The 23,412-nt window shown below is 47.0% G+C and overlaps 1 protein-coding gene and 2 long non-coding RNA genes across 6 annotated transcripts in view; 2 read left to right on the top strand and 1 right to left on the bottom strand.

Moving 5' to 3' along the window:
* Positions 1 to 4,181: 4,181 nt before the first annotated feature.
* Positions 4,182 to 7,184, top strand: LOC135281636 (uncharacterized). Its single transcript, XR_010348223.1, has 3 exons — positions 4,182 to 5,068; positions 5,211 to 5,302; positions 6,174 to 7,184. It is a non-coding gene; the product is annotated as an uncharacterized LOC135281636 (long non-coding RNA).
* A 196-nt stretch (positions 7,185 to 7,380) lies between these two features.
* LOC135281637 (uncharacterized) lies at positions 7,381 to 14,195 on the bottom strand. Of its 2 annotated transcripts, none has more exons than XR_010348225.1 (3): positions 14,097 to 14,195; positions 10,966 to 11,069; positions 7,381 to 9,928 (listed from the first exon to the last, which is right to left on the bottom strand). It is a non-coding gene; the product is annotated as an uncharacterized LOC135281637 (long non-coding RNA). The 2 variants fall into 2 exon arrangements; XR_010348224.1 differs by having other exon boundaries at positions 7,381 to 9,939.
* The window catches only part of USP22 (ubiquitin specific peptidase 22), an 89,683-nt gene continuing 80,348 nt past the window's right edge, over positions 14,078 to 23,412 (top strand). Inside the window, exon 1 of one of the 3 annotated variants that reach the window (XM_064390669.1) lies at positions 14,078 to 14,171. Coding sequence is in view for 2 of the 3 variants with exons in the window: in XM_064390668.1 (XP_064246738.1) it covers positions 14,983 to 15,108 (126 nt within the window). In the remaining variant the exon portion in view is untranslated. Of the gene's footprint in view, positions 14,172 to 14,424; positions 15,109 to 23,412 lie in introns of those variants that run through there. The other 2 variants (XM_064390668.1, XM_064390667.1) reach the window with 2 other exon arrangements.

Below are 23,412 nucleotides of genomic sequence, written 5' to 3' on the forward strand. Positions count from 1 at the left end.
CCCTGGCTCTGATAAGAGGCACAAAGTGGCCCCAGTGATCCCAAAAGCCCAAAGTCCAAACGTGTCAGAGCCCTTGCCCTGGGGAAGGAAAGGCACAGGGAGTTCCTGCAGCTCGTTGTGAAGGTTTTAAGAGCTGAAGGGACATTTACAGAGGAGTCAGAGATATTTAAACATTTCCAAGTTAATCCCAGATGTCTTTCCCTGTGGACAGCAGGGAGATAAAGGACAGCTTTTTGCAGCAGTTCTTTGAAAGGTGGTTTTATCACCAATTTTTATGGTAACTTTTTTCTGGTCCTCTCTTCTAATAGGGAAAACACTGAAATTAATTCTAAGCTTCAGTGCCAATTCATCCTTAGTAAGGGATCAATATTTCAGGGAGAAGATGAGAAAATAATTCAAAATCTTCCTAAAAATTACTGTCTGGAAGGAAGGATGATAATGCACTTTTTTGACTTCAGGGACAATATGTAATGAAATGGAAGAATCAATAATTTTATTTACACATATTAAATTGAAAAATACAACCCAGAGCAGGTAGTTTATGTCATGGCAGGTTAATCTAATGTAATTAGCAAGAAATTCACCTCTGATTTAAACCTGCTCATTGACACACCAGGCACTGGGATTAGAAGATTTACTGATGTCAACACGTCTTTGTTCTCAGAACCACCAGTGAAGACTCTCCCCCAAATCTAGGGCTGGTCTGCAGACTCTGCAAGCCCCGACTGGTAAATGTTGGCATAATCTAAAACTGTGCTTGTTGGTTTTGTTTGCACTCAAATCTCTTTTCTTTCTCATTTTGTCAGGCCACAGCTGCAGAGGGCTGGGATCCTTTTAGCATGTTAACACTTCCTTGACAAACATCCTGCTGCTCTGTCGCTGCCCTCTTGCAGAGCAGCTCTTTCTTGAGGGGGAGAAAAGAAAAAAAAAATCTCCAAACTCAAGGATTTGAGCTTGGTGACATCTGCTTTACTGCAGCCACTGAGTGCAGATCTGCAGCCTTTCAACCCTCATCTCTAGGGCAGCAATTTTGTGCCCTAGTTCCTGTGGGCTCTTATTTGTCACTTTTTCTTTTTCAAGGAGTGTAAGATGCAGCTTCTTTCTGTAGGAAAAGCTTTGGTTGCTCACCCTAAGAGCAAAGATCTGGGCAGAAATCCCCACAGGGCAACAAAAGCCTTCCCCAGGGAAAACATCCTTGAACTAGTTTGAACTGAGAGCTCCCAGTTTCACAGTGCCTGTGGCTGGGAGATGGAAATGTTCAAAGGGCTGTGGCAGGATTAAAGATTTTCTTGCCTCTCATACAAGGGTGCAGACTCTCATCCTCCCCTCCCTGCTCCCATAATTGGAGTCAGTGAAAACATTCTAGGGTGGTAGGGGGAAAAAAAACCAGACCTAGGATGGAAAACAGAAAAATAAGAGCTTCTCAGGGCTTTTCCAGTTCTTTGCCCCTGCAGCTGTTTGCAGATTTGTCTGTGTCCCTTCCAGACAGTGACCCAAGAAAATGGTCTTAACTTTTGCCTCAGTTGTAGTTCTGGTTTGGAACTGGGCTCTGACTCAAGGACATCAAACTCCTTTCAGAGAATTCCTTCTGGGTGCTTGGTCACTGTTTCTCTCAGCTCTTGTCTCTGGGAGAATTTTGCTGCAGGTTCAGTTCATTGCAGTTCAGTTTTTTTCCACCACCTGAGTATTATTTTTCTTTCCCAGCTATTTTCTATAAGGTTTGTTTGTAATTACTGTCTCCTCCAGAGCCTGCACTGCAGCATTTCCAAGCTCAGTGTGAGAACGGTGTAGACTTAGTGAAACTGCATTTCTGATGTGTGATCGTGCTGCAAATCCCCAGTCCTTGCAGACAGCCCAAAAGCTGGGGAAGAGGCAGAGGCAGCAGCACCCTCTCCTCCTGCAGCTGAAGATCCCCACACTCCACAGCCACTTTGATGGAGCTGAATGCTCCAGGGGAGAGAGGGCTGTTTGTCACACACAGAAATGGCCAAGCTGAGGCACCATTTCCATAAACAGATGCTGATTGTGGCTGTTTTAATTGATGAGAGCACAGCTCAGGCCAGCTGTACAGAAGTATTTCCTACCTGCAGCTTCTCTGCTCTCAGGATACCCAATCCTATCCTTCCCTACTGCCTTTACTTGTTGGTTTGGAGGGGGAAAAGCAGGTACAGGCTGAGGGCTGGGCCCCCACGAGCTGTGAAGGCACAGGGGAGAGGAGAGCCCACCCCTGTGTGGGTTTTGGTGGGTCAGGAAGGAGTTAAATGACAGCAGAGGGAGAGGCTGTGCTATTGTTCAGGCATCCCTGGGTCCAGGGTGGCTGATCTCTATTCCCGGATCTGCCTCTGGCTTCCTGCACGACCTTGGACCGCTCACTCACCTTTTCTTTTCCTTAGCTCCCAAACTACAAGATGGAAATCCTTCTCTTCCTGCGGTGCCTCGTTCCCTGCGGGATTCAGGGGCTGAGGTTCTCTGGTGGGAGACGAGGGGAGCACGGGAACGCGTTTCCTACTCAGATTTAAGGAGAGGGCAGCAATTTTTGGGGCATGTTCGTTCAGGTCCAGCACGGGCTGTATATATTTGGGTGATTTTCGGGGGTTTTTAGCAGCAAACTTGTGGTGAAAGGCAAATGTTGGTGCAGCTGCCCAGAGCGCTGCCAGCTGCAAGGAGTCTGTTCTTCACTAGATGGTGCTTTGATCAAAGATTTGGATAACCGCAGTTCTTTCTGCACAGAATTTCCTAATTTTTCCTTCCCCGGTCTCCATTCCTGCCCCTTTTTCTGGGCTCTAACACCACGGGGGACACTTAATGATGCTGGCTATGGAACAGGGCTAATCTGCTGCTGCAGGCTCCAGGCACCCACCGGCCCGCCGGGCTCCCGGGCTTTGGGGTTTGAAGTGTGGATCAGCGCTGCTGGGCTGTGGCAGAGAATTGAATTCTTTCCGTGTTTTCTATTCCCATAAGGAAAAGGCTTCAAAGAGCAGGTCCCCTCCCCCTCTCTGCTGGTGAAGGGCATTTAGGGAAGCTGGGAAAGAAATCCAGCCCTGACAGACGCGTTTATTTAACAAACCACTGCCTTTCCCTACCTTAGCAGAAAACTGGGTGTTTTTTAAAAAGGGGATTGCTGCTTTTATATCCATCTTTGTATTCAGGGGATGGTTACCTAGCCAAGGTCATTGCTGCTGCGTGCCTGGATCGAGCAGCGAGCCATCCTCCTCTTCTCCAACGAGCACTGCTTTCAGTGGGGCTCCCCCAAGGAAAAAAAAAATAGGAATTAAGCTTGGATCTGGGCAGCACAAGGTCCCAAGCTGCTGAGAAAGCCACAGGAACAGCGTCCCCTTTTCCAGCGGCAGCAGAGGAGATGAATGAAGCTGTAATCAAACATTTCCTGTGCAGACATGCACGGGCTGGGCCGGGCTGTGACAGCCGGTTCCAATCCGGCGCACACGGGGACAGCCAGGGCCGGGCCCCGCCGCGTCTGCCTGGGGCTGTCCCCTCCCTGGGGATGGTCCCTGCAGCCCGGGCTGCCCCGTGCCAGGCTGCCGTGCCAGTGCCAGTGCCAGTGCCCGCGGGCAGCGTCAGGGGATGGGATGGGATGGGATGGGATGGGATGGGATGGGATGGGATGGGATGGGAAGGGATGAATAGGATGGGATGAATAGGATGGGATGAATAGGATGGGATGGGATGAATAGGATGGGCTCATGGGATAATGGGATCCATGGGATGGGATGGGATGGGGATGGGGATGGGGATGGGGATGGGGATGGGGATGGGGATGGGATGGGATGGGATGGGATGGGATGGGATGGGATGGGATGGGATGGGATGGGATGGGATGAATAGGATGGGATGAATAGGATGGGATGAATAGGATGGGATGGGATGAATAGGATGGGATGGGATGAATAGGATGGGCTCATGGGATAATGGGATCCATAGGATGGGATGGGATGGGATGGGATGGGATGGGATGGGATGGGATGGGATGGGATGGGATGGGATGGATGGGATGGGGATGGGGATGGGGATGGGGATGGGGATGGGGATGGGGATGGGGATGGGGATGGGGATGGGGATGGGGATGGAGCAGGGCTGGGGCTGGAGCTGGGGCTGTGCTGGTGCTGGGGATGGGGCTGGGGCTGTGCTGGGTTGGGGCTGTGCTGGGGCAGGGACAGGGTTGGGGCAGGGCTGGGTGGCCGCTCTGAGCCACAGCCACGCTCGGAGTCACAGCCCTCGCCCCTGCCCCGGCACCGCGCCGCTCACTGCTCACGCCAAGGTCGCGGGTTCGATCCCCGGATGGGCCATGAGTCCGAGTCGAGCTCGGTGATCCTTGCGGGTCCCTCCCAGCCTGGATTATCCCGGGGTTGTGTGCCTGCAGAGCTGTGTGTGCTGGCGAGGCCCGGTGCAGGATGCTGTGCTCAGGGCAGCGGTGTCCCCCAGCAGGGACACAGCCATGCCGGGCTGCAGTGACACAAACTCCTCTGGGCACCGGGAGCCGACACGGATTTCTGTGTCATTCCCCCGTCAGCGTCCCACTGCACGTGCATTTGTTCATCGGTATTAAGATATCGATGCTGAGTAAACCCTGACGCTGATCACACAGAAATTCACCCAGAACTGCGGGGTTCGGACTCGTGGGGAGGGTGAGAAGGGGGACAGGACATTTCCTCACATCTCTCCCAGTCCCTCCTGCCTGACAGGGAAGGGGTTTGGTGACCCAGGAATTGCATCACTGGTACGTGCAGATTTATTTTTTTTCTGTTTTCCCCCTGAAATGTGCTTGTTTTATTGTTTTCCTCCGATGGAATTTGCCAGCGTGTCCCAAATTATGTGGTTCTGAGATGCAAAAGCAACATACCTGTGTGGGGGAGAGAATGAGTGGTTTGCACTGAGCAAGCTGGCTCTTCCTTCCCTCCTCCCTTCTCCCCACATCCCCATGTGCTATGGAGCCAGCTGCTCCCGGAATAGTTTGGGAATGAAATGTCACCATTTGAAACTGGTGAGTCACACTTTTGGGAGGAGGGGAGGAGAGAATCTGAAATCTTGCCGTGTGGCAGAGCGTCTCCTGGTGAGTACAGAGAGATTTTTAAAACCACAGACTCCCTGACGATGGAGTTGAGGGGCTTTGAACAGAGGCTGCTGGGTGTGTCCACGCTGCTTTTTTTTTTTTTTTTTTTTTTTTTTTTTTTTTACTTTTTTTTTTTTTTCAGGAGGATCTCAAAATCTTCTGCAAACTTGAATTTTCTTCCCCAACATGCCCGGTGCAGCTGGATGCTGGTGCCTCCTCCAGCAGCCCTGGGTTGTATCCGTCTGACAACACACCTACAGTGACTCTCTTAATTAAGTCTCCCGCACTGCTGCGAGGTGTGTAATTACAGCGAGACCTGACTTAAGCATCCACTCGAGGGACTAACAAAAAGAATTTTTTACCAGAGCAGGGAGGAACAGAACTTTACTGAATAAATTTTTTAAAATATATTTTAGGGGAAGTTTATTAAACAAGGGAGGGTAATTATTTTGGTTTTTCTTTCTCCCAAAATAAGGATGATGCCTTTAATATACTGAACATTGATATAATCAGCTTTTCTTTTCCTACCAAAAGCATACTTGAGAAATTCTATCTTTTAACAGAGATTACTATAAAAAAGTGTCAATTAGTGCAAATGGTGGCAATGATTTTGCAAAATGAACTACTGGAAATAGGAATATCAGGAATAGCCCCCCGAGGGGCTGTCAACCCTCAGGTCCCACCTTCAGTGGCATTCTGAGTTCATGCTGTGAGTAAAACTCCCAAATTGCTCACCCAGCTTGCAGTGAACTTGGTGGGGATTTGCAGGCATGAGGCCTGGAGGGTTTGATGCCATCTCTGCTTTATTTGGAAGACTGAGCTCAGAGCAAGATTTTATGAAGTGTGCATTTCTATCTCAAATTCTAGATAGCTTTAACGAGAAACCCACATCCTCCATTGTCACTGGATTTGACAGAAAACCCTGGCTGCAGAAATTTGCTGCAGAGCCTCAGGTTTCCTTTAAAACAAAATAAAACAACCCCAGAGACAGCCTTGAAAAGTCAAATCTGGGTGCTATTCCACGTGCATTTTCTCAGAAGAAAAGCCTGTTTATTTTCTTAAGTGTATCACTGTTGCCCTTTTTTCTTAACTCAGACTGTCACAGTGATTTTGCACTGCGGGGCTCCACAGAGTCCAACCAGCAACGCTGCAGGAGCTGAAAGTTGCAGCAGCAATGCAGGAGTGAGCCAAGGAGCCAGGTCAGAAAAGGGAACCCCTCTGGGTACCTGCTGCACCCTCAGGTGTGCACTTGGAGCTACTCCAAACCAGTAACTCCTAAGAGATGGGAATGTCAGTGGATCATCAGTTCTGAGGCACAATGACAGCATTTTAGTGCTTGGTGTTGTCTCACCTCTGTTTGTTCTAGCAAAGGTGTCTGCCTGCTAGGTTTGGCTCCCAGATTCCTGATGGGGATTCCCTTTAGCCTGCAGCTTCCTGCAGATAACTCCCATGACAGTGCTGGGAATGATCAGTGTAAATACTCCCTATGGAAAAGTAGCTGGTTTCTCAGAGTGAGGTTATTGTCCTTTCAAATAGAGTAACAAAAGACAAATTTACTGAGTATACAGCTCACTGAAGTACTGCGTCTCTCGGAGATATGTGATGATTTCTTTAAAACTTGATGGATTTTTGCCCAAATCACAGGATTTTGTCTCATCAGCTACAGTGGGGTTTCCCAGAGGGCCTGAGACAACACATCCTCAGCCTCTTGGACCTTGGCTGAACTGATACATAATGTGTGGAAGTCTTCCCAACAGGAACAAGCAACTCTGGAAGGCCAAGATTACCACTGATCTGGTTTTGGGGGGAAAAAAAAGAAAAAGACAACTGAAATGACGTTGGACATTCATTAGCAAAGCATTGTCAGAACACAATAGAAGAACAGACAAAAGCCAGTCCTGATTCTGTGGTATTTCCTAAAGGGCTCCCTCTGGCACACGACTATTCCCTGCCAATCCTTCTGTATTGTTTTTGATAATGAATAGAAGCTGAACAGATGATTGTTGTATTGTCCACTAAGTGATTCATTTACATTAAATAGTGCTCCAAAAGTAGGCTTTGGGTAGACTTTTTTAGTCACTTCAGTTATTTATTTATACAGTTTAATTACTGTCTTTTAACTCTCCACTGTAATAATTATTTCCTGATTGCTTCAGCTAAATTACTCCTCTGAAGTCAGTGGTCCAACAAGCCCTGACATGAGAAGCAGCATCCATGCATTTTCAAAGGAGCTTAATTTTGAATGGCCACCTCCAGGGAAGTGCTCCTGGTCTGGGAAGGTGCTGAGATCCTTGAGCACCTGCAGGTCCCTGGTGTCCCTGGTGCCTGCACTGAGTAAAGCAGAAACTGCTGCATAAACCTTCTCACTTCCATGAGTTTCCATGTCAACCTCTCAACTCCTGCTATATCTTCACCAAGGTTCTTGACTAACCCAGGGCTTCCATTGCAATTTCAGACTTTTCTTACAGAGGTAAAAAGTTTTGGTTTGGTTTGGTTTGCAAATCAGATGTCACGTGCTCGAGGCCGTATTGTTGGAGAAGAACTTCAATGTGAGAAGATATTTAGCCCCAAATCCACATCCAGGGCTGCATGACCACTTATTTGGATGAACTAATGGGTGGAAAAGAATGACATGTACTGAAGGGCTCTTTGATAGCTGAAGAATTTGAGGAAATCAACACTCCAGGCCTTTTGATCTCCAGTTCTCTGAGAAGCTGCACGACTTTGTTGAGTGGCTGCAGTTACATCTCAAATCCCCTGATTTTGCAATGATTCTCTCCTCCCCATTCCATGTACAAGGCAGGGAAGCAGCAGCACAGAGAGAGGAAGGAACAGTCTAACAGTGTTGAGTTGTCCATGTCATGTGGCCCCAGGTTAAACCTCCCAGGGCAGAGCAAGGCAGCCTTTGCAGGCTGACATTTCCTCAGTCCCCTCTCCTTCCATTTGGGAAAAACAAACTTGCCAGCCCTCTGCCAAGATCCCGAAGAGAGAACAGAAGTTTGTTTTGAAGAGTTGAGATGCCTGTACCTGCCAAAATGAGGCAAGATTGACTTTTTGCAACCAGTTTCCTACTGACTCCTCAGCAAAATGAACACAGAGGACAAGAACATTCCAGTTCCACAGGAGCCTTCCAGCTCCTTGACATTCCCTACTGCTCTGGCTACTGGGCAGAAGCTGCTGTGTGACTACCTAAGCTTTAGGTTTCTGTTTGTGCCACATTTTTGTTACCCAGCCTCAGAACCTACCTGCCTGTGATTAAAACAAGCTACCCACCCTCAGGACCTGCCTGAGCTTCAGGGTTACATGGCATCATCATCAACCCAGATGAGACTTGGCAGACACAGCAATAAAAGCATCCCTCCCCTGCATAAACCCACAAAGCACTGGCAGGGTTTCCCCTGCTGGCTTCCACTTTGCCCTGCAGTGCTGCTCTCCCCGTGCTCCTGCTGTCCCCGGGGCCGATCGCGCCGTGCTCAGCGGCAGCCACGGAATCAAACGCTGCATTAGCAGCTCCATAATAGCCGTGCTCAGTGGAACCCAGCTCCCCTCATTAATCCAGAAAATGAGAGTTGTTTTTGTACATTTGAGAAGCTAATTATTTAAGTGCTGGGAATTAAGGCTCATCAGATGCTGGTGACTGAGTTTGGCTTTGCATCCCAGGGGATGGAGGGAGACCAAGGGAAGCTGGTTTTGCACAGGTGAGCAGTGCAGCATCTCACCAGCTGGGAACAGGTCCCTGCCTACCTGGTGCATCAAAGCCCCTCTCTTTGTACATCTCTGTTCTTCCAGACATCATCCAATGACTCAGAGAAGTCATGGATGTCCCATCTCTGAAGTGTTCAAGGCCAGGCTGGATGGGGCTTGAAGCCACCTGGTCTAGTGGAAAGTGTCCCTGCCCACAGCATGGGGCTGGAACTGGATTATCTTCAATATCTCTTCCAAGCAAAACCATTCCATGATCCTGTGATTCTTCCCGTTCAAATAGATTTTTTAATCACCACTGATCAAATAGTTCTATATATAAGATTTTATTTTTTCCTACGAGGAAAAGGTGTGCCCCACTTGAGGTTGACCTAACCTTTATATTTTGCAATAAATCAATATTGCCTTGTCTCAGGTGGGTTTTTAGAAAGGGAAATGAGCTCACACCATTTGTTCACCTATAATCAGTTGTCCTTCAGCCTTACTTTGACCACCATGCTCAGAGAAGGTTTAGATAGAAATGCTTCTCCCTGACCTAACAAGGGACCTTCCAGTGCTAGGGAAACAGAAGATGAACTGGGTGAAAACCCCCCTCATTTGTGAGAAACCACATGATGAGGCCAGATCTGCTGTTCTAAACAAAGTTTTTACAACAGAATGACTTGCAACAGTAGATGGGTGCTTTTGACATTCTTCCCAGAAAGTGACAGAAATTCTATTGATGCTATTGCCAATAACTATAGGCTAAGGAACGGGGGCTTGGTTCCTGGATGTCACTGGATGGATCCCCTCTTCACTACAAGCAGCTTGCCAAGAACAAATGTTTCATTTTTTATGGAGATAGCCAATGTCCTGTGTTGTCTTCAGAGACTGAGGGAGTGAACTGCTCTGTGTCTTCACTTGAAGCCAGATGTTAAAGTATTGTCTGGATGTAATTGCCTTGACAAATAGCAGGAGTGACATTTTAGCTCCATTCAAGTCAGTGGCAAAATTCCTGTTGAGTTCAGCTGGGGCCAAGATTTCACCCTCTGACAGCGCTGATGGGAAATCTAACGAGTGATCTTCAGAAAAATAAGCACAGGCATTGTGTTTTTCTAGGACTATTTTCAATCCACTGGCCATGAATCCTTGGAGTCTTGTGCACTGCTTTGAAGAGGTCTGAAAAAGATCTCAAAGACAAGGAATTTTAGTGTTAATACCTTTAAATTTGCTATACGTGATTGCAAGGGAGAATGTCAAGAGTTGATAACCAAGCCCAAAGTCAGCTTTATCCACTGAAATCCACCCATCTGTGCCGTCCTTGGACTGGCAACCATCTTTCTGGCAGGGTCTGCTCAGCTGAACCAATCCTTTATCGTGGAATGCTGTGGATTCAAGAAACCACTCTGTGTCCTCTGCTAAGACTGAGCCACATGGAAATCTCTGCTCTGGCACCTACCAGGTGCCATTGCCAGTGGATTGGGATGAAAACAAGGATTTTTAGAGAAGGTGGCATAGCTGGGACTTCACAACCCATTTGGGTTTGTAGCAAGGTGAGTACTGCATACCCAAGATAAATGACAGGTACCAGTGCTTCCCTACAGACCTTCAGGGATTCAGAAACAATCAGCTTCAGGCAGAATCACACAATGGATTCTGCCTGTGATACCTCCAGAGCTTTTAGCCCTGCAGCCAGACACTCAAGCTCATCTGCTTTAAAGCCTGTGGATTAAGCAATGGCACTACAACACTTGGGTGGAAGTTTACAATGCTTGGATGACAAAAGACTTGAGCTCAGGGGAAAAAAATGTCCTGCAGATTAAAATCAGGGTAATTTTTAAGGGGTAAAAGTGTTCTTTTTAGGCTTTAATATATTTTTCTCTGTGTGTTTTGATAAGCAGAGTAGTTCTGTAAGTTCTTTCCTTTCAGAATGTGGAAGAACTTGTATTTTTTAGAGTGCCTGAAAAAATGGAGGAGAGGTACTGAGGAATCTTCACGTATTCTGTACTGGTTATTAGCATGGAGAACTCTTGTGCTTGCAGGAGCAAAGCTCCTGAACATCCCCCTTCAAATTCAGTTAGGGAGCCAGGGGCTTCAGCCTCTTCCAGGTCCAAATTTAGGCCAGCTCCACTCGTAATCCAGGGTTATGGGAGGAATCCTGCCCAAATCCTTGCTGCTGCTCACACACCTGAACAAAGGGAAAGGTTCCTGTTTACCTGAGAATGACATTGGACGTTTTAACACATATCATGGCAAAGCATGCCCGAGTGATGAGGTAACAGCTGATTCATGGCCATCCAGAGGAGCCCAGAAGTGCCACCTTGGGATGACATGGAGAGAAGAGGCAGTTACTTTGCTTTTCCATGTGAAGAATGCTGCTTCTCCCCAGCTGAGCTATCATGGAACGCAGATGACTCTCTGGAGGAAGACTTTGCTGCACATTTGCAGTGTGTTTTAGCTACTATCAACATTTATATTCCACTGGCATTTGAGGGTAAGCACTAATTAGCATAATCATCAATGCTTTAAAATTAAAAATTCTTCCGAGAGACACAGGAGAGAATGAAGCTGTTTCCTTCCCCCAGAGGCAAATCCTTTCCCAAGCTATCTGCTACACCAAGATTTTTTTTTCTAGAAACATTCCCAAGCTATGCCCAAGAGTAACTTAAACTACAGCAAACTTGTAAACTTGTGTGTGTGTGTGTGTGTGCAGCAAGCAGGCCCTGCTTTGACAATTACTACCTGACAAAATGTTGTCACTGCTTTCCACTCCTATTTTGTTTTGCCTGCTGCTCTGTGCTGTTGTGTCGCCTTTGGTGTGTGGGCTGCAACAAGCAAGAAGTGTTTGTAGAGCTGGAAGTTTTTATACTTCATAGGAAACATTCTGGTGTCTTCACAGGACAGAAAGCAAAGGGCTTAATGACGTGTAGAGTTTTGCCCCCCAAATCAGGAGCTGGCCTCAAAAATATCTCCAAAACCACTGTTTTCTACACTGTTCCCAAGTAGATTTTTACTCTGGTTCCAATTTACCACAAGAAGCCCAAGTTGAATTTCTGGCATAAATAAACCCCTTTTATGGAGAATAAGGTGCCAAGGGAACCTTGGGGGAGCTTTAAGTCTGAAAGGTAACATCTACACTTTGGAAATATCCCCTAAGAGTTGATCTTTAAATGTCTACATTGCTGCCTTTGGAAGTGACAGTGGTGTCACCAGGTGGGTCCAGGATGGGTGTCCTCCATGTGTGTCCTTTGTGGCTCAGAGGATGCTCCCCACACCCTCAGCAGGGTCAGGAACCCCCAGGACAGGAGTAGGTAACTGTGCTAATTGTTCTGGAAGTGGCCAGAGAGACAAAGATCAGTTTTTTCTCAAATATTCTCTCTTTGAAAGAGAACCACTAAAAATGTGTTTCTCAAAGCAATTGTGTTTAAACTCACAGTTCTTGTTATTTCTGCATAAGACACCACACCCTAAAGGGAGTAAACACAGGGACTCTGCAAGACAGAGTGGCACAGAAATCTCCGTAAAAATTTCAGAGTCTGCAGGACATTGAACATATGTATTGTCTCTTTGGTATCCTGTTTTTTCAGCGAGATGGACTTAAATTTCATTGGCAGAAATTCTCTCTTTTATCTTTATCTCCTGTTTTGATGTGGTAGCCATGGAGAAAAGCCCCAGATTAGTAACAGTAGGTTGGTGCAGAATAAGAATAACTTTCTGCTTGTATTTAGACTGTAGAAATATCAGAGGCTTTGTTTAACTGGAAATATTCAGAGAATAATTATTAGAAGCTGTTAGGACAATAATCACCCATCCTGTTCCCTTCTATGCACCTTGAGCTGGCAATCCTTAACTTCCCTCTTTTCTGAGGGTGGTTTTCTCAGGGAAGGGACTGGCTCTCTCTGACTCTGCTTTTGAAAACTGGTGAATTCTCCTGGAAGTTGGGTTAACACAGGAAGAACGTGCAGCACCAATTCCTGTTCCCTTTCCGAGGAAGTGTGGGCTGCACTGTGATGACTTAATAGGTCTAATGATTACACAGGGTCAAAGAGAGGGTACAGCCTCCCCCCACATTCCACCCATAACCTCCTGGAACATTCAGTGCAATTTGTGTACACAGCGGGATAATCAGGCCCTCTCCTGGCTCTTGGCATCTTTTTTTTTTTTTTTATTTTATCCCACCTGTGGGGCAATTCCAGGTTTATATGGAGTATAATCCGCAGGCTGTGTGGAAGAGGGATTGCTGGGAGAGGCTAATGAGGAGTGTGAGCCAGGAGATGCAGCAATTACAGGTGTCCCACGCAGGACAGACAGCAGGACAGACAGCAGAGGGACAGACAGCAGAGGGACAGACAGCAGGACAGACAGCAGAAGGACAGACAGCAGAGGGACAGACAGCAGAGGGACAGACAGCAGAAGGACAGACAGCAGAGGGACAGACAGCAGAGGGACAGACAGGAGAAGGACAGACAGCGTGTCCATCTGCTGCTCAGCCTGGGACACAAACCCAGCTCTTTTCTCTTCCCACCAAACCTTCTAGCTACATACAAACCCTAAACCAAGCTTCCTCCTGTTCACCTTGCTTCCTTTTTAACACAGCAGCACCTCAGGAGGAAGTGGTAAGCGCTCAGGTGATTTGTCACAAATTTTTGTATTTATTTCTCGCCAGCTGCAGCAGCAGGTGAGGAAAGTGGACACTACATGGAAATCTGCAAGGTGAAGATCTCAAGGTTACAGCTGCCGAGGAACGTGATTAGCACTCGGTGAGAAATGGGATGGGTGAAATAATGCGGTGGCACTTCACCACTCATTTCCTTGTTGCACAGTGTTTGTCTAAGAAGCCTCTGCAGAGCCTCCGGTCTCTCTCTTCAAACCACGGCACAATTCCCATCCTTTCCCTCCCACCTCACTCCATTATGTAACCCTATAGTGTGTGGGGCATACAGGCTGAAACCTATGCACAGATTCCAACATTCATCACTGTCTTCCCATTTCCTTGTATAGGAAAAAGCTGAGATAACACCAGTTCTGGTTATGCACCGCTTTTGTTTCTCCCCTGTGGCACACCAGGATGCAGGCTGGCGGTATGGAGGGACCATATATGGTCCTGGGAGCCCGGGGAGCGCGGCGCGGAGCCTGTCCCGGGAGCCCCGCGACCGCCGTCCCCTCAGGAGACCCCGCTCCCCTCAGGAAGCCACTGAGGGAGCAGCGAGAGCGGCACCAGCGGATGTGACAGCAGCGCAGGGAGGGGCCGCCCCCTCGCGGACACAGCCAATCCGCTCTCCGCTTGCAGCGTGACTGACGTGCACCCCAACCAATCACACCGCCGCTCCCACCCCATAGACCCCACCTTTTATCTCCGTTGGTCAGATAAGCTGTTAATCGTCCGGGATGTCCCGCCTTTTTCCGGCGGGGGAAATGCTAGGTAGGAAGGGTGGAGGGGGACAGAAGAAAGGGAAAGGAACCAATGAGACACTACAGATGGATAGATTGACAGGTGTGCGGACCAATCGCCGCGCTCCTTCCCCCCGCCGCTCCCTCCCTCGCGGGCGGCGGGGCAGAGGGGGCGCTCCTCCCGCACCTTCCCCGTTGGTCTATCCCACTCCGGGCCGGGCGGGCTGGGTTGAGTGAGCGGCTCGGACCATTGCTCGCGGCGGGCGGGGGGGGCGCGGGCGAGGCGGAGGAGGAAGGAGCCGGCGAAGGAGGCGGGGGGGCGGTTTAAAGGGACAAGAGCCGTGCGGGCGCCGGCGGGGGAAGCCGGAGCGGCGGCGGGCGGGGACTCGCCTCCTTCCCCACACACGCCCGCTCGCACCGCGGCCGGGGTCGCCGCCGCCAGCGCCCCCATCCCCTCCCTTCCCCTCCGCCCGCCGCTTCCACAGCGGCCTCTATGAGGTAGAAGGGAGCGGCGGCCACTCCGGGGGCGGCAGCGGCCGCTACAGCCGCCGCCTCCTCCTCCTTCTCCTCGCCTCAGAGCGCCCCATCTTTGTGTGTGCGGGAGAAGGGCGGGAGGGAGTGCGCGCTGCCCGCCCGCCGCGCTTTGTTCGGAGCCGGGGGGCCGTGGCGGAGCCCCGGCTCTATGTGCCAGCGGCTCCCCGGCGGCGGCGGCGTGAGGGGCCGGAGCCCCTGAGGGCGGGGGGGCCCCGGCCCGTGTCGGTGCTGCGGGGCGGGGGAAGGGGCCGGCTCGCTGCCCGCCGGCCCGGCCCGTGTGCGGGCGGATTGATGTGGGGGGGTCTGACATGAGTCCGCCGGCGGCCGGGTGCTGCCATGTGACCGGCTTCAAGGTGGAGAACTGGAAGCAGAACCTGCGGGCGATTTACCAGTGCTTCGTGTGGAGCGGCTCGGCCGAGACCAGGAAGCGCAAGGTACCGGGGGCGGCTCGCATCCACCCCCCTTCCCTTCCCTTCCCTCCCTCCTTCCTTCCCTCCCTCCCTCCCCGACCCACCCGCCGCCGCCTCGGGGAGGGGACGGGTCCGGTCCCCCGGCAGCCCTCCCTCCTTCCCTCCCCACGGGGCAGGTGGGCCCGATCTCCCGCACGCGGTCCTGGGGGGAGGGAGGAGGAAGCGCTCGGTGCCTCCGGGATGGCGAGGGGGGGCACCGGGATGGAGGAGGGAAGCAGCCCCGGCGGGGCCTCCCTCCCTGCCACCTGCCCCGGCGGCTTTTCCGCAGCGGGGCTGTTCCGCAGCGCCGCCGCTTCCTCCTCCTCCTCCTCCTCCTCCTCCTCCCGGAGGTTTCCCGGAATACCGGGGGGAGGGGAGGCCCGGGGCACCGGGCACGTCCGGCCTGTGGCGGAGCTTTGTGGAGCCCCGCGGGGCCGCGCCCGAGCCCGGGGGGCTGCGCGGAGCACAATGGCCGGGAGCGGGTCCCGGCGCCGGGGGCTGCGGCTGGCTCGGTTATGTGTGTGGTTTTCCTTAAAAAAAAAAAAAAAAGAAGAAAAAAAAGAAAATTAAAAAAAGGAAAAAAAAAAAAGGCTGCTCGTGCTGATAATCCACTTGGAAAAGGGGATTCCTGCTCTGGTGGGGCGTGGGGAAAGGAACTGGCTCAGCCTGGTGTGCAGGGAAGGGCAGGAGGGGTTTGCTCTGGGAGCTGTTAGCGCCTGGGAAAAATCCCTGTAAACCAGGCAAAAAGCAGGAGGAATGCTTTTCCCCACCTATCTCCTATAATAGCATCCTTATACACATGCATGTTTCTGGAGGGCTGCTCTGTGCACTGTGCAACTAATTGCTGTTTTTCCCTAGAATCAACTAGTTTTTACTTCAAAGTGACTTGGCAGATTTCTGTCAGTCGTCGCATTGGTGACTGAGGAGGGGAAGGCAGCAGCTACACGGAGCAAAACTTGGGGTTTGGGACAGCACGGATTGTGTTTTTGTTGGAACAACCCATTGAAAACTTTGTGATCCCAGTGCTTTGCATTAAGCTGCTCAGCTTATTATTTGTAATAGAACTAGAGCATGAAGGATGGACTTAAAGGGTGAGGTGCCAAACCATTTCTCTGTGCTCAGTTCATGTTCTCAGGATAATCCAGTTTCCCAGTGTTTTTACCTAAAGAGGGAAAAATGGAATCTGAGAAGAAATAAATTTTAAATGGATTTAATTACTTGATAGCCCTGTGAAGTATAGCCAGACTTGTTTTAAATACATTACAATTCCCTACAGGTCAATATTATGGAGTATATTGGCCAAAATCTAGGTTTATTTAGCCTATAGCATGTTAAAATACAAATTTGGATATAGTAGATAGTGCTTTCAGCTTAAATGGAGAAAAAATTGTGTCTGTGCTGTGGAAGAAAAAATGGCAAGTGAGGTATAAAGATGTCTCAGACAAATATAAAGCAAGTGCTGTGTGGAAGAAAGAACATAAAATTTGATTAGCAAAATTACCTTTTTCTAAATATGGAGTATCCTGTGTAACCTGCATACCTCTTGTGTGCTGCAACAGCTTTTTCCTTCCGAAATCTAATGTAGGGATGTGTTCATCATTGCTTGAGAAAACGGCTGAAAATACAGAATATTCCATTGTGATCAATCTGTTCTCACTTCCTCTTTGCACAGCCAGGCTCATAAGCAGAACAGGATTGTTTCAAAATTATCTGTCAGCCCAGGAAAAACACCAGTTTTCCTAGTACATGCTAAAAATGCTTTTCCCCCGCTTTTATTTTTTATGCAGATTGCCAGTATGAAAACAATTTGGTTTCTGAACCCGGCCCACCTGAAATATGTGGGTGTACATGATCAATATGGGGGAACATTTTGGGTAGCTAAATTGGGATTCATTTCCCTATGTTTGTAAGGAGTGAAGAAGGTCTGTAAATGACAGTTATGGTGCTTTATTCACCCCTTATGTATATGAACATGAGACCCTCTTCCATGGAATTTTAATTCACTGAAATTCCCTGTACATATTGTATGCTTGACAGTTTTGCATGTAAAATTAGGAAAAGGGTGTTTTCTGTTTGGTGGTGTATTTATAGTCTCATAACTAGAAATAAAATTATAGTCCATATAACTCGAAAACAATCCTTTGTCCTTTAATAGTTTACATACACATACATTATGTATATGTGTATATATATTGTAGGACCAAGCTGCGACTGCTTAAGAGCCCCTATTTATTGGTGAAGATTCTTCTTAATCATCAAAATGATGAGGCTAAATTAAAGGTTTATTAACAAGTGATATTCTTTTTATTGCATGATCAAGGACAGTCACGTTATATGTTTATCACAGGAAACATTCCATGTATATAATTGATCTTTATGGAAGGCACTGGGCAGTTTAACTGCTGTTCAGATGAAGGTAGGTGTAGAAATGCCTTGGCTGGTGGTGAGAGCCAGATGTGAACGGTTCTGGTTCTAGAATGGTAACTACTATCCCTCCTAAGCCTGTCTTGAAAATCCAGGGAGCAGTGGGAACTGCAGGGGGCAGAAAGGGTCCGTTCTCTGCTGTACCTACGCTGCGCTCTGCCTTGGCAGACCATTTTAGTGCTGTGCTGTTGGGTTTTAATACGCACCTTTTCTGTGAATAAGCTTTTACGAGCTCCAGCTCGCGCTTCAGTTTGCTTTACAGCCAGTGCTTCCAGCAGAATGGCTCTAAAGCCTGGTTTATAGTGGGAAAGCTGTCTCCTGAACATGTATTTCAATCCTCAGTCAGAACCAGGAGGTAATTATGTATGTGTCTTTGTAGGCACTGGGATTCTGGTGAAGATTTTTGGAGTGTGTTTGCTCCTGAAGCCGGGATTTGAGCTGTCATCGTGGTGCATTGTTGTATCCACACGGAGGAGCGAGGCTGTGACTTGCCTCATCTCACTGCATCTTGGCCAAACTCAAGTGCAGCACTTGTACAAGCTGTTCTAGGCACAGGGCTTGCCGTGGTGTAATTGTGTTGCTGGTGGTGAAGCCTAAGCAAAGACAAAGCTGTCACGCTGGGGAGTGGAACAGGAGATGAGGGAGAGGGAGAAATCCAAAGACTGCCTCTTGAAATTGTACTTATTGTGATTAAATGTTGGAGCTAGGTTTTAGACCTCAAGTTGTGTGTAAACTGATATAAAATTAGGGTGGACTTTTTCATTGTTGGGGCTTTGACTTGTAACTCTTGATTTTTAATTTGCCACAGTTAGAATCTGTTTAATAACCTGATGGCAAAGCTCGTGTTTCTGTAGGGTCATGGACTTTACCTTGACTATTTTGATGTGAAAATTACCTCACACTTAATTAAGTAACACTCTAGAAGAGGTCCTTAAATTTGTCACCACTACTCTCCATTCAGGAATTACGGAGCAGACAGAGGATGCTGAAAAGGCTTGTGCCAGACCTTCGTGTCAGCTTTTTCCATTTTTTTCTGTAGGGTCACACTTGAAACACTTGGCTTATTCCTTTAGAATTACAGATGAGAAAAATCTGTTTTGCAGTGCTGAATGTAGCTTTTGTCCCCATCAGTGAGCAATTACACATGTAGATGCATCTTTGTGTCCAGGAGTTGGTAAGTAATGGTTTCATTGCTGGAAGGGCAACTGAATTTGTGATTAAATTCCCTCTTCCTGGACTATAAGCCTTGGAGGAAAACTGTCTCATTCTGAAGGGTTCTTGCTGTCACTGCCCTGAAAAGGCTTCTCATGATAAAAGTAAGCTGGTCAATGTGACCACAGTCGTGATATGCACAAGGTTCTGTGTGGAGTTTCAGAATGTTTGTTCAGTGCTTCAGCCAATAGATCAAAGAATAATTGCCTGTCAGGGGCTGTGCACTCTCACTGACAGCAGCTGCATTCTGGCATATTTCTGCCTGTTTGAGGGCTTCTCTTGTTTTTCCCATTATTCTGTCTTTACATGGCTCCTACAGACCAATTGATCTTTTCAGATATGAAGAAACATTTGCTTTTATAGGTGATGACTTTTTGTCAGGTATCATTCTCCCCATGAACTTGTGACTTCAGTATGTGGCTCCCTGTAATATTTTGACAGATAATCAATTCTTAGACTTAAACCTGAAATTACTTTGGTTCATTTCCTGACTTTCAGAGTTAAAAAGGTTAAAATAACTTAGCAGATAACTGCCATGTCATGTTTTCAGTAGCAAGTATTGTGGTTCTCAGTCTAAATCAGTGTGTCATGCTCTTGCTGAAGTGACCTTGCAGTCTTCAGAGTAAGCTACTGGTCTCATCTTGTGCCTGTTGAGGCACGTTTGCTTCCCAAGGGCCTTCCCCATGTACCTGTCCAGGAACAGGGAGTTGTTGCTCAGGTGATTTGCTTTGTACTGTAAGAGACAGGCCAGGAACCTCACCAGGCTGTGCCATCTTCACAGGCTTGGTGTTTGGATTGCTTAAATTAACGAGGAAATCTTAGCTTGTTTTTCTTTAACGTTTTTAGCGTGTGCACCAAACTTCTGGATTACAAATCCTGTGGAGCACTTGAAAGAGGAGTCCAGGATTCAAGAAGCATGTCTCTTTTTCAGCTGCATACTCTGCTGTGGCTACCTGAGTGAACTGTGTGATTGACTCAGGAAGGATGTTCTTCTTTGCCATGTGCTGTGGGAACTGCCTTCTCCCTGAAAGCCCATGAGAAGTGTCAAAGTCAACTGCAAGCTTCATTGTTCAGGAGGTCTCCAGTTTCATACCTGAGCAATCTTCCTTAGTTCTTAACCACTAAGGATTTAAAAGGTCCTTAGACCTGCTGAAGGTAATGTTCTCTTTCCTCTCAGTGTGAAGACATGACCTTTGGTGTGAGAGATACCCAGACATGAGATTTTAGCTCTGTACCCATGGGACATGCCAGATTGAGAATGCTCCACTGAGCTTGTGTCTCTGGTGCTGAAAATACAAGACCTTCCTCTTCCTAGTGGTGCTAAGCCCTATTTTGCATCCTGTATTGTGGGGTTTTTTTAAAATCACTTGTTGGTTTCTGGTCCAAAGGTTAGGAATTAGTCTTGCACTGAGAACTTGAAGATGGTGAATGGCAATTTTTAAGTTGTGGGATCTGAGCCATCAGGACTTCTGTTTTTTTAACATGGATGGGAGAGACAATAAATGCAGTTTTCTTCCTACTTGCTTCCTACTTCCTATTTGTTCCCTTTTGTAGAGGAAGAAGATGGATCTGCACGAGCTGGTGAAGGAAAAAAGAGGGATATGTTGGACAAGAAGGCTTATTTTTTTTTTTCCTGTGGTCTTATCAGCAGTCAAAGGTTTGCTCATAGCCAAGCTGTTTGTCAGAGTAGTTGTATCATCTCTTTAATTTTGTCTGCAGTCAACGATTTTATTTGCTTAATGCTGAAAGCTTTTAAACTGAAATGACTGGGAGTAGTGTGAAGGTGAGCAGGGTGGAATAGCTTTGTTTGATTTGCTGGACTATGTGTTGAGCTTTATTTTAAGCCATCAAAGCTTTAAACCCCAAACAAAGGTTAGGTGATAGCCTCATTTTTGTTTCAAGCCTTAATCTGTAGCGTTAAGGTGAAACCAGAGCTGCAAATTGCCTGCAAACCTTGTACTCTCCTCCTTTCATTTGAGGATTTTCTCTTTCAGTAGCTGGTGTAACAAATTTGAGGCAAATGTTCCTGACTAGTAGTGGAAGTTTTCTGCTTTTAAATTGCTGACTCTCCTTCTCCTAAATTACTGCTCCTTGAGTTGAGCAAAAAAAAAAGTGTTTTCCTTTGGGATGGACTCTGGGGATCCTTCTTCATTACAAATGCTCTTGCAACTGTTAGTTTGATTCCCAGTGGTGGCTGATTTGTTTTAAACCAGAGAAACATTAACTCGGTTTAAAACCTTGTGTTTCCCACATTAAACCAAGCACCCGCAGTTTTCCCTGTTCATGTGCAGATCCATGAATTCTTACGACCTGTGAATTCTTATGAAGAAACTGGTTTCTTTCTTTTTCCTGGTAGATATAGGGTTGTTTTTTTTTTAATTAGCCACACCTTTCTGTTTCACTTGACTGACAGCTACTTTAAAACAGTGGTTTGGGGCTTTTTATTACTTGTATTCCCGTGGTTCTCCAAGTGTTTGTAACGTGTCTGTAGCCCACAGCAGCATCCAAGGTGAGGAGATAGATATGTCCTCATCAGGAGAAAGGCAGTCTGAAGGTGACCCATACACATCTCACTGGCCTGTTCAAAACATTATTAAAAATGAGATTATTTTTTTCTGCACCATGCAAAGAGCCATTGTTAGAACCTTTCTAGACTTGGACAGAAAGAGCTGCCCAGAGCCACTGTCTCCAGTCTTGTTAACCTGTGGACAATGGAGCAAGTGAGTGAAATGCTATAATGACATTACAGTTTATTCTGTTATCCTGGGCTGTGTTGTCAGCAAGCAGTGTTGGAGCACAGGGAGAGCCATATGTTACCCAAGAGGCCTGAATTGGGAACCTTTCCTTAGCAGAAACAGTTCTAGGAGCTGATAGATCTGTTCTGACTGGGTGAAAGCTCTGTCGTGGTAGTTGCATTCTCTTACATATTGATTTGGCAGTCCTTTATGTACACTCGGCTTAATTCAAGCTAAGAACTTTGCTGCATTAGCTGGTAATAGAATCAATGTGGTGAAGTTACTCCTTGTAAAACTGGCCTGCGTTCTGTTTGGGAGTGGGACCACATAATGCAAGTGGCACAGCAGCTCAGCAACAATCTGTGGTTTACTTCAGTGCTGGAGCAGCTGCCATGGTGCTGGTCTCTCACATTTAAGAGAAATAATGATTTTATCTGTCTCAAGACCTGTTTGAGGATCTGTAAAGTGAACTGTTACCAGACACCAGTTGACTCAAAGTAACCTGAGATTCACTTTATCAGTTGATAACTGATTAGAAGCAAGCAGTCTGTCCTGTCACATTCTTGTGTGTGTGGAATACAGCAAATACTCTACTTTAGATTTCCCATTTCTCTACTTAAGTAGAATGTTCCTTAAGGTTTGGTTTCATTTTTCTTAAAACTTCTCAGTTTTAATGTGAAATGTAATGTAAAACCTGTAATTTTTTTTTGCCTGTCTCTGCTACTTTTAAAGTTGGTAAAGAGAACTTTTCCCCCTTCTCTTATTCTTCCTTTCCTGTGTTTAATGGAGCTTGAAATTAACGTGGTTCTTCTTGTCTACCTCTTGCATAGTATCACTGGTGATGTCAGCATATCCCTGGTGGGAAATATACCCGTGAAGATCTACAGTGCACTAAATTTGTCATTGAATGAAAAAATTGAGTATTAGACAAGGTGAAACTTGAAAAAAAGAGAAAAAAAGTGGATATTGGTAACAAGAGTTTGTTTTCAACACTACTTAAAATGTATTGTCTTTTTAATGTAACTATTGAGGGCAAGTTTTCATATCCTGACACAAATTCTGACATTGAACATGACAAATATATTAAATGTCCTCATAGTTCAAGTAGTGGTGAGAGGCAGCTCACTAGCTGACACTGCTTGGTAGCAAGTCTGAAGACAGAACTGGGATTTGACTGAGCTTAAATGGTCTTGTCCTTGTGCCATGCTGGTTTTGCCATGGTTGGTTTGAACACAGCTGAGCTCTTCTGCTCATACATGTAAGATGTGAAAATGTAACTCTTCATACATTCAGTGAGTTGTGTTTATGTAGAATTGAGATGTAGAGATCATTGATCTACATTTCATTCAAGAGATCATTGGAGTATCTCCTCTTTGTCCTTAGTGCCTTCATCTGGTGTTCTGTTACAGCCCTTCCCTAGTATATTAAACCAAGTTTTCATCCATGTATTAATCCATAGTTTAAAATGTATTCTATTTAAAAATCACCTTGTTATTAGTCCCTTTATTTTTCTTAAACACATAAAAGAGCCTGCAGTATTTGAGTGTAGTTCAGTGATGGGATGATGGAGTATCAAACACCCATGTGGCACCGGGTTCCATTTGCCTCGCTTGTCACTCAGAAGTTCATGCATCCAAGTAGCCTCTTTTAAATAGGGTTTGGCTTTGGATTCATCTCGCTGAATTGACTGCCAGGGCTTTTATATGTATGTTTTGCTTCTGTTTTTAAAGGGCTTTTGTTTTTGAATCAAGTACAGACTTGAATTACTTCAGTGTTTATCAGCACAAGGAAAGAAAGCAGCAGTTTATAAGCTTTATTTTTGCCTACCTCCCCCTTGCCAACTTCTGTTTAAAAAGTATCCTTCCCTCCTTGTGTCTTTGTACAACCTGATGTTATTTCACAAAGTTTGTGTAATTAC

The sequence above is a fragment of the Passer domesticus genome, chromosome 15 (genome assembly GCF_036417665.1).
Source record: "Passer domesticus isolate bPasDom1 chromosome 15, bPasDom1.hap1, whole genome shotgun sequence".
Classification (NCBI taxonomy): Eukaryota; Metazoa; Chordata; class Aves; order Passeriformes; family Passeridae; genus Passer; species Passer domesticus.